Here is a 12,247-nt window from a genome sequence, read left to right on the forward strand (position 1 = left end):
CAAAACGGACATGAAAGAGACTCGGACAATGATGGTGTCGTCCGATACTCGACAAAGAGCGTTGCTATCTACCTTGGTGTCTTTGTTCGTCGCATCCCGTTCTCTTTTCAAGTGTCTTCGGCTTTGTTCAGAGGACTCGAGGAAGATGCTACATATCAAGCATATACATCCACGGGATCTATGACACTCGTTGATTTCATCAAAAGGACACCACGAATACAGCATTTTCCTAATGGCAGGCACTCCAGAAGATACCGCCAACGGCTCGACGGAAGTTGATAATGTTCAAGGCACACCAGCGGTCCAGCCAACTGGCAACGACAAAGGCACACAGACTGACGACGATCCCCTCGATAAATGGTTAAAAACGAGTCTAGTCGAACTCAAGAATGAGCATGGCTACACTCGCGAAATCGGAGTCCGGGAATACTTGGACATCACAACTACAAGAGGCGATGACCCTGCTTGCTGGCTCGAGGCTGGTAGTCTCGATGTTGCCTTCGCTCTATTGACTGCGCAAAAAAGGGGGGGAACCGTTTGCGCACTCCCAATTTACCAGGGTTGGGATTTGTTTAATTTCGGTAACGGAAATTGTACCATGGAGGACTTGCTCAAAGATGGTAAAATTGAGCCGACATTAAGAGATTCAAAGCGTTATATTGTAGTGCCTGTCAATGACGGGCCATTAACAACCAAGGAACAAGACGCATGGTATAAGGAGAAAGCGAGAAAAGCAAAGGAAGCTAAAGAAGCTAAGGCAGCTCGAAAAGCAGGTACTCAAGGAGTCGAAGAAGGCGAGGTGATGGAAGAAGAAGAGGAGCTTGCCGAAGGTCCTCCAGTTATCGGCAATCACTGGGGTCTCTTAGTCGTCGATAAAGAATCAAAGACAGCACGCTGGATCGATGGCAACATCAAACTGGTCACGATCAACGGAAAGAGAGAGCGGCTTCCCCCCGACATGTCTAGAGCGGCAACAGTCGCCGGCAAAATTCTCTGTGCCATCGAGCAGGTTCTCGGGCTCGAGCGAGGACGATACAATGCAAAAACCGCCAAATACGTTCCACACCAGTTCGATGACAACAGTTTTAAGGCCGATGGTGGGGCTTGCGGGCCGTACGTCGTTGCCTTTCTCGAATATCTGTACAAAGACTCGTCGCCCTACTTACGCCATCTGGGTGCTGCTTTCCGGAGGCGGAATAAGACACAACATTGTGACGGCTTGGCCTTTGACTCTCTGTACACAAGAGTGGAGATGCAGAAGATCATACAGAACAAGAGTGAGGAAGATGCCAAAGCTGGTGAGCTTTCGTTGAAGGTGACACCGGATGTCTTTCGCATTCTGAACCCTAAGGTCGTTGCGCCTTGGGTGGCAACCGCTTGGCGGGATCGAATAGGCAAGCCAGATACGCCGAGGTTGTTCGATAAGTACGTATTCCGTAAACATGCGGCTAGAGGTAACAGGCATGGCGGCGGCGGCGGCGGTGGTGGTGATGGTGGCGGTGGTGGCGGTGGTGGCAGAAGATCCCGTCCCGGTGGTGGTAACGGGGGAAGACGCCCTACTCCTCCTCCCGAAAAGAATGTTTGGGATACGGACGACGAAGATGAGGACGACACTTACATCGACGATTTGAACGATCCACAAAACACCCAAGCATCCAAAAACATCCTTCGCGGATTGATTCGAGAGCGACCTGACCGTTATAGAGGTTGCAAAACAAAGGAACAGGCCTACAAGCTGGCATGGAGGACGATGAAGGCTGAGCATGAAAAGGCAGCGGCAGAGGCAGCGGCTACACGCGCTGCAACCGGCAATCCTCGAGCAGGCGGTGACCCTCCACCAGGCGATGATCCTCCACCAGCTACCGGCAATCCACCGCATCGCTCTTACCTCCCTCTACTCAACCGCCCCGACACAATCACCGATATCCCCGCAGATTTCGCCGACGAGCAAGCAGTACCCTCCGAGCAAATCAAGCTATGGCGAGAAAGCAATCTCGAACGTATCGAACGATGCCAACTCAGCAACAAAGCCACAGAAGACGGTATCTCAGTGAGGGCAATACTGCAGGTCCTTTCCGGCGCCACATTCGACGACGAGTCTAAGGATCGCTTGACCAATATATGGCTCAAGGACCCCGACCTCTTCACCGACGACGATCGCAAGACCTTGACTGAAATCCCGAATATCATCGGAGAGAGAATGAAGCAGAGGTATGAGGTCTTTGATGAGAGGCAACCCGCAGCTGCCAAGCGATCTCGTGGTGGCGAAGATAACATGGGTGGCCACAAGAAGGCGAAGATGGCGGAAGACGATATCATGGATTTAAGTGACTCAGACGACTTGGACTTCGATTCCGACGACGAGCCCGAACAAAACAGTCCTGCTGCGGCATCCGATTAGCCACCCACTCCCGGTGCTAAGCAAACCAAGCGTCCGCCCCCAGACTTTCTCAAAATGCCAGACTCTGATCTCATTCTCTGGGCTAGGAAACTTCCGTCCGACGTGAAAGACTCACTGCTTGACGATATTAGGGAGCAATTGATATGGCCAAATCGAGCACGTGTCTATCTCAAGCGCATTTACAAGAAGACGTTTCAGACATGGGCTGCTAAGGACCCCTTGACTGCTGAGAGCTTGAAAGGTATCAATAAATGGAGGAGGTTGGGTACTTTTGCAGGGTGTATACAAACAAGACGCCAGCAGGTCTGAGGAAGTTTTTGGTGGATGTACTTTTGGCGAATGAGAGGAAGGAAGGTGAAGGGAAGGAAAAGACGGTGGTGAAGATTGATTTGCCAGATTATAGTGATGATCAGGATAAGTGGCCGAAGGAAAGGAAGTAGGAGATACGGGTATAATTCCAGATAGAGATAGAGCGACCGGTTTGGTTCTTGTTTTGGAAAGTAAAAGGAGGTTTGTGAAGTAGCGCATGTGTTGATATATCCAGGCAAGGCTCAATGGATGCTGAACGTCTTCGATCTATCTCGTATCTCCTCCTTGCTCATACCAGAGAATATCTCCCCTTCCATGTGTCCATGTACGTAGCAGGCTCCGACAAGCTTCACGTGAGTGGTGCCCCAAGCACTGTCTTCGATCTTGTTCAATATCACCGGCACTGACGATCCGTACAGAATGCAAACCAGTACATGATCTTGAGACGATATGTGCTCTGGTCCAAACCCTACCATAGCGTCCGTTTGGGCTCCCATGGAACCAGACTCGGCATGGCTGATTTCGCAACGAAATGATCGCCGATTTGTAGTCGCTTCTCGTACTCGTGTGAGATAGCTTACTAACGTAGCCGGTTGTGATGGATCAGCTGTCAAGACTGTGATATCGAGGTTACCGGCATGATCGAGCTTTGTGAGTGCCAAAGCGCATGCGCGCCGATACCAGGTAGGAGCAACTTTAGATTCTGCATTGCGATTCGCAACAAGGGTCCTCCAAAGCTGGTCATCGACACCTTTTTTCAAGGCTCCCTGCCATCCAAGCGTTTTGAGCCAATCATTTTTGATAAGTCCCTCGCTAGCAGTCGACGCGGACACAGTCTCGATTTTACCGAGTATCATACCTCTGACACGTAAAACATTGCTGATTATTTGTGGCACTGGGCTTCGCTTCATCATGATGACCCCTTCATCACCCGGACTGCTTGAAAATGAGGGCGTATGGAATTCCCAGTCTTTTTTATATCTGAGTGTCTCGGCTTGGACCGCTATGCCACGAGATGCGTCATACACATGGCCGCCAACTGGACCTAGTAGGCCTTCCGGTGGAATATGCCGCGAATCGGGACCGTCTCGATTGGAGGATGCTACCCCAATCCAAGAGGGTATTGTTCGGTCTTCGTAGTGAACAGTATGCGCTGCAGATGGCCAGGTCGCCCAAGGCCGACAGAGGATATCCAGGGACCCAGAACTTGCTATACTATAGCGGACGAATTCCTCAAATATATCCGCTGGGTGTGTCGAATAATTAGACGAGAAGACGAGGCGAGCCGGCTTTTTGAGCCGCGTGACGAGAGGCCGATAGCTATCGTTTGCAAGATACAATAAGGCGTATACTACGTCTCGAATATCCGATACTGCAAAACTCGAGGCAGCGAGAACCAGACACTCCAGATTCATCAGCTTGGATACAATCACAGAATCTGAAGATTTTCGAAATATGTTGCGCGAAAATGCCATCAGCGCCACAGCCTGATTACAGTCGATACCGTCCAAAGCGACAGGGTCTGTTCTGAGTAACGACGATTGGCGATACAATACTCTCATTCGACTGAGGTTGTCAGAGTACAGTTCCACGGCGTCAGCGAAATCTAGCCAGCTCAAGATGTGATCCGCTATGCGTACGCATAGTTTTCTTGCACAAGCTACTTCCTGAATGACCCACCGGCGTTTGAACCATGGTCGTTGCAGAAGTCTGCCAAAAGCGACCCAAGCACGAAGGATATCTTCGCTAAGCGTCTCTCCCTGCAGGGCGGCATTGAGCTTCTTTAGATTCAAGATCTTCGGCACCAGCCCTACGGCGTTCTTGATATCTTGTGGAGAACCCTCATCCCCCCCAAGCCACGCAATGACATTCCACGCATTCGAGTAGATAGTGGGCATCTTCAGAATCTGCTGACCTTTTTCGATTTCGTCATCTTGATTCAGGCACAAAGCATCTACCCAGATCCACAGATAATCGTCTGCTAGACGAATATGTCGTAAGGCCTCATATAGATTCTCTCGGACCAGATATGTGTAGCATTTCGTCGACGCAGTAGTGGATAAACACTCGCCTGATTGGGGAAGATCACTCAGGGATACTGGGTAGGAAGGAGGATCGTTGCCCCACGCATATGACAGTGCCTGAAATTCATGGAGGATCGTTGTGAGTTTAACCAAGGGAACGATTTTCAAAGAACAAAGTAGGGGATCCCCAGATGAAGCAGGGCTGACGCGAAGGAGCCGGATCTCATCGGCCAAGAGAGAGGTGTACTGGTACCCCGACGTATTCTCAGGAGTTTGACACGGTCTCCAGACCCGTGGCCCGCCAGCCCGTTGTGAACTCGGCTTAACGAAGCTACTGGTAGAACGTATGGAGGCCGCACCAGAGGATGTATATGCTTCATAGTGGGGAGAAGCGATCCAATCCGGCGAGTCATCGTGGTAGAACCTAGATTCTTGTGATTGTGATCGTGTGCTTGCAGTATCACTGTAGTGAACGGGTGATGCAGAGCGATCTCGAGTCTTCGTTCTTCCTCTTGCTTCTTTTGATCGATAATGATCCGAGTCTATAACTACGGATGGAGTTCCTCCCCAACTGACGGATTTGGTGATAACACCACGCTCTGGATCAGCTGCAAAGGAAGAAGCACTAGGTTCCAAGCTTATCGAAGATCCAAAGGCCTCAGCAGGCTCCCATGATGGTACATGATCGTTGTTGTTGTACTGCTGCCCTCTCTTCTTAATCGTCACTTGGGTCTTCTTTCTTCTTGCTGCTTTACTGGTTTCAGCTGATGATGATTGTCCCATCGATTTAACGAATGCGGCTCTTTTTCGCTGTTTATCTTTTTCCTGGATAGCTTCCAGAGCCCTGCGGAGATGAGCCAAATCATCTCTTGATGGTATGTGGTCTGGAATTGACGACGAAGTGTGAATCGGCTTTTCGAAGGTGACCTCGTCTCGCTGTTTATCTCTACTCGTAACGTGCCGTTGAGGTCCTTCCAAGGTTGCTTGGTTTCTCATTGTGTGGCAGTCAGCCCATGGCAAGCTATCCGCCAGTCCGGCGAACGTGACGTCGTTCCACTGCTCATTACTTCTGACAACAATCTGCTGAGCTTTTTTCAGGATGGATGGATACCTGACTGTTGCACGGTTTTCAGACGGTGACGAGAGATCCATCGGTTCGGTTCGGTGATGTTACATGTATTATCGGCCTTGAAGATGCGGACCCAAATAAAGGACAAACAAAATGAGACGGGCTCATCAAGCAGCTGAAGGCGGCTGTAAGCGCCAAGGTCGCGCCCAAGCTATGAAATGCGCCACATATGCACGCAAGCGTAGTGCGTCGATGAGTCTCGTGTTCTAGCGCCACACTACGCTGATACTCCAGGCTTTGCATAGCCTCGATAGTTCTCACACAATTGTCCAACCCTAAGACTATTGCCAAGCTCTAAGGTTTCAATCCATGGCTGCTGACAGAAGCCCAAGTAGGTAGGCATCACTCTGCCTCGAGCATTGCGTTGCAAGACGTTGTCGTATCTTATTCACGCGCTAAGCAAAACTACTCCAGTAACATCTTGAGATCGGTAAGATGTTAAAACCCGGCTCGCGATCCGAACTGGCAACCGAAAGCGACAGGATGGGAACGAGGCTGGTGTGTGCGGCTGAAAATCGTCAGCTGCCATCTCATGATCTTTGTAAGTCAAAGAGCTTGTTGCTCCTCACCATGTCAGTCTCCTGGGAGGGAATAAATCCTACAGTAAACGGGACGACATACCTCATGAAGTTCGTTTCTCGATAGTTGAAATTTTGGGTATCACATCTTGAAGTTGCTTTCGATCTTTCTCGGTTGGGGTAAGGCCAAATTTCTCCTCAGCCTTGTCGGATATGTAGAGGCCAGCGCCCGCGTACGCCATGACGCCCGCGCCAATGATCATGCGCGTCTTGGGCGGTATGTTCTTGAACCATCTATCTCAATGTTAGTGGTGAGAGCGTACATGTTCAGGATGCGCACGTACTGCCAGACAGCCATATCGGAGTTGAGGAGGTGCACACGCGTTGGTGTCGCAAAGTTCGCGATGACGACGCTGAGGGCTCAGCGCCAAGCCTGAAGCAGCTCTCAGACTCGAGCGCGACACGACGTTAGCGCTCACATGTGTAAACTCGTCTCGTACATTCACTCATTAGCATTGAATACCGTTCTTTCATTCACCACACAATAGGCATCCCGTTGGAGCCAAGCATGGTTTCATAGCTTGGAATCTTGGACATCGATCGCCGCACCTTCGCACCCACTCCGCACCCTGAGACCACCTGGGCAGATGTGCGCGCTATTACCACCCGCCTCTTGAGCGCCTCTGCCAGCACCATAAGGCCTCTACCACTCTTTAACTATGCCCGGCTTCCGCCGCTGGGGCAAGTCGAAATTCGAGCGGAATCCCGAGTCGTCGTTCAAGCTCCTCGCGGCCATCATCGTCATCACCCTGTACCTCCTCATCAAGGAGTTCCAGAACCCGACTGTCCGAGAGAGGGACATACCGAAGTTCGGCGCACAGATACAACATGCGGATTGGAATGGAACGGGCAAGGCGGACGAGGCACGAGCAAAGAGCGTGCGGGATGCCATGAAATATACCTTTTGGAAGTACAGGGAGAACGCCTGGGGCTGCGATGACATCCTGCCTGTGTCGGGAGGCAACTCGTCATCCAGAAATGGGTGGGGAGCTTTCATCGTGGACTCCGCGAGCACATTGGCACTCATGGGGCTATGGGACGAGCTGGCGCATTCTCTCGAGCATATACTCGCTATCGACTTCACCGAAGCGAAGGACCTCGTCGACCCTTTTGAGACTACGATACGATACCTGGGTGGGCTTCTGTCTATTGTGGACATATACGACGCCGGGCTCATTCCGGAAGACGTACTGAGCGAAGAGGCACGCGATCTTGTACTGGAGCATGCTGTCACCCTAGCGGGGAAGCTTGCTCCAGCATACGACACCCCCACAGGCATGCCATGGCCTCGTGTCGACTTTGAAACAGAGCAGGGCGAGCCAGATCCTTCCTTCGTCTTCAGTGACGACCCAACCAAACACGGCTACGACCAACACCCCGCTATAGGCCCTGCGCGAACTGGCTCCTCGATCCTCGAGAACCGCGTCTTGACCAGATTGACTGGCAACTTGACATACACGCAGAACTCGACGAACGCGTGGGCGCCACTTGTATGGTCGAAGTGGAAGACACCGTGGCCAGGCATGGTTGACGCGCCCGTCGACATCATGACAGGAGAGCCAGTGGGCCGCCAGAGGCACTGGGATGGTGGACACGATTCATACTACGAGTACCTCGTCAAGATGACGCTCTTAGCACCGCCAACAGATCCTCACATGGGCACATACAAACATCGCTTCACAGATGCGGCGTATTCCCTACGCAAACACCTCAGTTCCCGATCCGCACCAGCGCCCGATCACTACATGCAGCACCTGTACATCGGACGATACAACAAAGAATATGAGAACCAGCAAGGACATCTCGCCTGCTTCGCACCCGGTACCATCCTCCTCGCATCCCGACTCTACGACGAACCCTACCTCCGTACCTTCGCGCTCGCGCTCCTCGAAGGCTGCCGCCACTCGTATACCTCCACACCTACTAAGATCGGTCCAGAGACATGGGCATGGATACCCAAGTTCGGATACGACGACCCGCTCTTCATTCCAGAAACTGCCCGTCAAGAGCGCGAAGCGATGGCTAGCGGTATCTGGGCGCGAGAACCAGCATACAAAGGCCGGCCGGAGTATGTAGAGAGCCTGTTCTACGCATGGCGCATAACGGGCGACAAACGGTATCGCGAATGGGCATGGGAAGCTTTCTCCGCTATGGAAAAGCATTGCAAAGCGCCGTTTGGATACGCACAACTGGCTGATGTGTATGATACAAAGTCAAAGGGCGAGGACAAATGGGTGGATATGCAAGAAAGCTTCTGGGCTGCGGAAACGCTGAAGTATCTTTGGCTCACGTTTGCGGATGTTGAAGTCGCGAGTTTGGATAGCTGGGTGTTTAGCACTGAGGGGCATCCATTTCGTATGATGCGGTGAGCGAGGTCGCCATGGTACGGCTACACTTGAAAGAAGAGGAGACAACACTCGTCAGAAGATGGGCAACGAATTGACCTGAGAGGCTCTTGAGGGCTTATAACAGATGTCGAGCCCAGTGACAAGGTACAAAGCTGGCCAAACAGCAACGGCGCAAAGATACCCAACATCAGATTCGCTTCAATAACAGAAACAAAGAACTATCGTACTATCCCTTCGCTGCCTCAGTATCTCCATCATATTTTCACAGCTCATCGCTCACAGCAATCAGCTTCCTCCGCCACTACCCCCGCCACTGTGTCCACCATCATGTCCTCCACTATGTCCACCGCTATGTCCACTATGCGCACCAGTATGCACAACACTATGACCATCACTATGGCCATGGCTATGATCATAATCATGATCATGACTATGACCGACACTAGTTTCACCTCCATCACCGCCTCCAGCTCCCCCTACGTCTGTAGCATCAGACACTCTATTACTCTTATACGTACTCCCCGACGCGCCCTTGTACACACCACCACTTCCGCGGTTATAGCTCAGCTTACTGGCGTCTGTGTATTCGGGTGGATAGTAAATAGGGCTTCGCGTTAGTCGTGTTCTGCTAGTAGGATTAGGGTGAATGGCATTAGGGTTGGGTATGGTAATGGGTTTGGTGGTGGGTTTGGTGGTAGGCTTGGGAGTCGACGGTATGCAGCCCATGGTGTTGGATTTGGATAATCTTAAGTGCTGGGAGGTTGAGGATACGGGAAGTGTTTGAGTATGGGGAGGGGTTGGTATGAGCGTTCGCTATGTGTTAAGGAGGATGACAGGTCGAGGAGAGGCGTGGCAGTGACGAACGAAGAATAGCATTGAATCATCTGAGTGCTGGTAGCAGGTGAAGTGGCATCTTCAACATGTGGGTATAACAGCGCGCTACATACACCCTATCCTCGTCGCCATAACTTGTTCTCGTAGTACGGTATGCTACTCGATCCAGCCTGCGCATCGTGTATCTTGGCGTTAGTCAGGACAGGGGCGTCCGGCGTGACTTGTCTTATGGTCGCTCGAGGCAGCTGTGACTGTGGGTGTGGGATATCGGAGATGGTACTAGGGCCTTCAGCGGTAGGTGTAGTGACATGAGTAGTGGTGTTTCTTTCGATCGGCCGAGGGACAGGGAGCGGTTCTGTGGATTTGGAAGATGTGCAACCCATGGTTGATGATGGAGGTTGGGAGTCGATGGTGGTTGATAGTACGAACTTCGATGGTGTATGCGAAGTACCTAGGTAGTCTTTCGGAAAGTAAAAGAGAAAGAAAAATGTGTGAAATCACTGTAGTTAATGAAGAGACTCACTTCATGAGTTCCAAGGTTCACACCTTCAACTAGCAATACGCTGTTTCGAGAAACAGGCATGGGTATGAGTGATTCGCGTTCTAGGGCTGATCAAATCACAACAGACTCCCAGATTCATTGTCTAGTTCACACAACACTCATTATATTCAGTCTCGCAAATTGCTATTCCCTTTTTCTGGCCCACCCATCACTCCATCATCTTATCCCGCGTGCTGATCCAAGTGAACCCCGTATCGTAATATCCATACTTGCTTGCCAAAGGACCTTTCATCGGAACAGGAGTAGAAGGCGCTGTAATGAATGGAGGTGTGGGAGTATTGCGCTTTGCTAAATTTTCAGACTGAGTCTTTCCTTCTGGCTTGGTGGGCGTGGGAGAAGGAGTCGGTGGACCTGCGGTGGGAGGGTTGGAGACTGGTTTGGGGATTGGTTTGGAGGATGAACAACCCATCGTAGGATTTTGGAGGGGTATGTGGAACTTGGAGTGGGTATAGAACGTGTAGAGTATACCTCTCGCAGGTAACTTTTGGCTGCGGGGAAGGGAAGTCTGTATGAGCGTGTGAGAGAAGCGAAAGCTTTGGAGTAATAAAGATACAAGTAGCGTTTTGTAAATCTTATGCGTGAACAATGGAAGAGAGCGCAGTGAAGCACACAATGTGAGCATGTTCCCCAGTGACCTCAAACTTTCGAATAACGGCACAAAGATAACTCTGCCAGTACCCAGAGCCCAGACTGCGCGCATTCCATGTTCTGTCCTCCTAGAATCTTCAGCTCGTGTACAGCCAACCGTCTCAGTCACTTCCTCTACCTCCTTCACCAGAAACTCTGCCCACACTAAACACCCCTACACCACCACCTTCACCGTTACTAAACCCACTGTCTGCTCTACCCAACCCACTGTATTCCCTGCCGTGCATATTACCCCTATCATAAAACGGGGTTGTCCTGGCATATGTGCCGTTGAAATCACCATATGGCCTGTTTTGGCCTGAGTATGCAGCAGTACCCTCGAAATATCCGCGGGCTCTTGCACCGTTTCTTCGGGCAGCATATACTGCCGATATGTGATTTACTTCGTCTTTCACGCGTTCGACTTCGCGATTTAGTTTTGATAGAAAAGATCCCATGGCGTGGTAGTCTCTAGCTTGAACGAATAGTGCGAATGTGTGTGCGCTGGCTCGAGTGCTTGTGGTGAAGTGAAAATGGCTGAAGGGGGGTACTGTGACGACGACAGTAATATCTGGGAAGAAAGTTGATGAAGAGAACCGAAGAGGTGTGTGAAGCCTGGAAGGTTGATGGGTAAGTTCAAAAGACTGTTCTGAGAGATGTTCATACTTCTTGGCTGTGCCGTAGCGGATATGAGGCACGGTTGAGAAGGCGGCTATGCTAGCTCTTGTGTTGACGATACTTCTCTTTTCGAGAGAACCTGATTGGATGTGTACATATGGATTTCGGAAGCTGTGAGTCGCTCGCTGCTCTGCGTCGCGTCACCGCAGTACCATGGGACGAAGATGAAGAACCAAAGTATCGCATCGCACTCAGCTGAGTCAGAAGATGGGAATACAAGCGGCTATGCTAGGCGGAAGTCATTGTCATTGTTGCGGCTGATACATTGGAAGCACATACGGCTTGCTGCCTATAAAAGAGAACAAAAAAACCATAAGACATTAAGTAGATCAAACAAACACGAAAACGTCGTGCCCTTATTGATAATCGGTATCAACCACCGCCTCCACCTCCACCGTCTCCTCCTCCGCCGTACCCTCCGCCATCGCCGCCATAGCCACCACCGTAGTACATTCTACCAGATGTATTTCTGGCGTTTGTCCCGTCGGAAAGTATGTAGGGAGGGCCAGGCGGCTTCCCTGGGTTGGGTCCATATCCGTCTTGATCGTGCTTCGTTCCAGCGAGTTTGCTTGACATGCAGCCCATGACTGGCGTTAGGAGTCGTCTCTTCTGTATCTGATAATGATGATGACGATTCAGGATATTGATTTTGCAGTGCGAGCGTAGAACATGGCTAGATAAAAAAGTAGTGAGCAGTGATCCGCAGGTTTGAGCAGTGAGCTTACTATTGACGAGGTGATCTCTGACTGAAAAGTCG

General features: G+C 51.0%; 2 protein-coding genes across 2 annotated transcripts; both read left to right on the plus strand.

Moving 5' to 3' along the window:
* Positions 1-232: 232 nt before the first annotated feature.
* Positions 233-2,401, plus strand: J4E90_010008 (uncharacterized protein; the record flags this gene model as incomplete). Its single annotated transcript, XM_051439524.1, has 1 exon — positions 233-2,401. The coding sequence occupies one exon, from the start codon at positions 233-235 to the stop codon at positions 2,399-2,401; it is 2,169 nt and encodes a 722-aa protein (XP_051286741.1).
* A 4,699-nt stretch (positions 2,402-7,100) lies between these two features.
* Positions 7,101-8,810, plus strand: J4E90_010009 (uncharacterized protein; the record flags this gene model as incomplete). The annotated part of the gene is made up of 1 exon (XM_051439525.1): positions 7,101-8,810. One exon carries the CDS (start codon positions 7,101-7,103, stop codon positions 8,808-8,810), a length of 1,710 nt encoding a protein of 569 aa, XP_051286742.1.
* Between the last annotated feature and the right edge of the window lie 3,437 nt (positions 8,811-12,247).

Source organism: Alternaria incomplexa, assembly GCF_024043165.1.
Source record: "Alternaria incomplexa strain BMP 0042 chromosome Unknown scaffold_18, whole genome shotgun sequence".
Lineage (NCBI taxonomy): Eukaryota > Fungi > Ascomycota > Dothideomycetes > Pleosporales > Pleosporaceae > Alternaria > Alternaria incomplexa.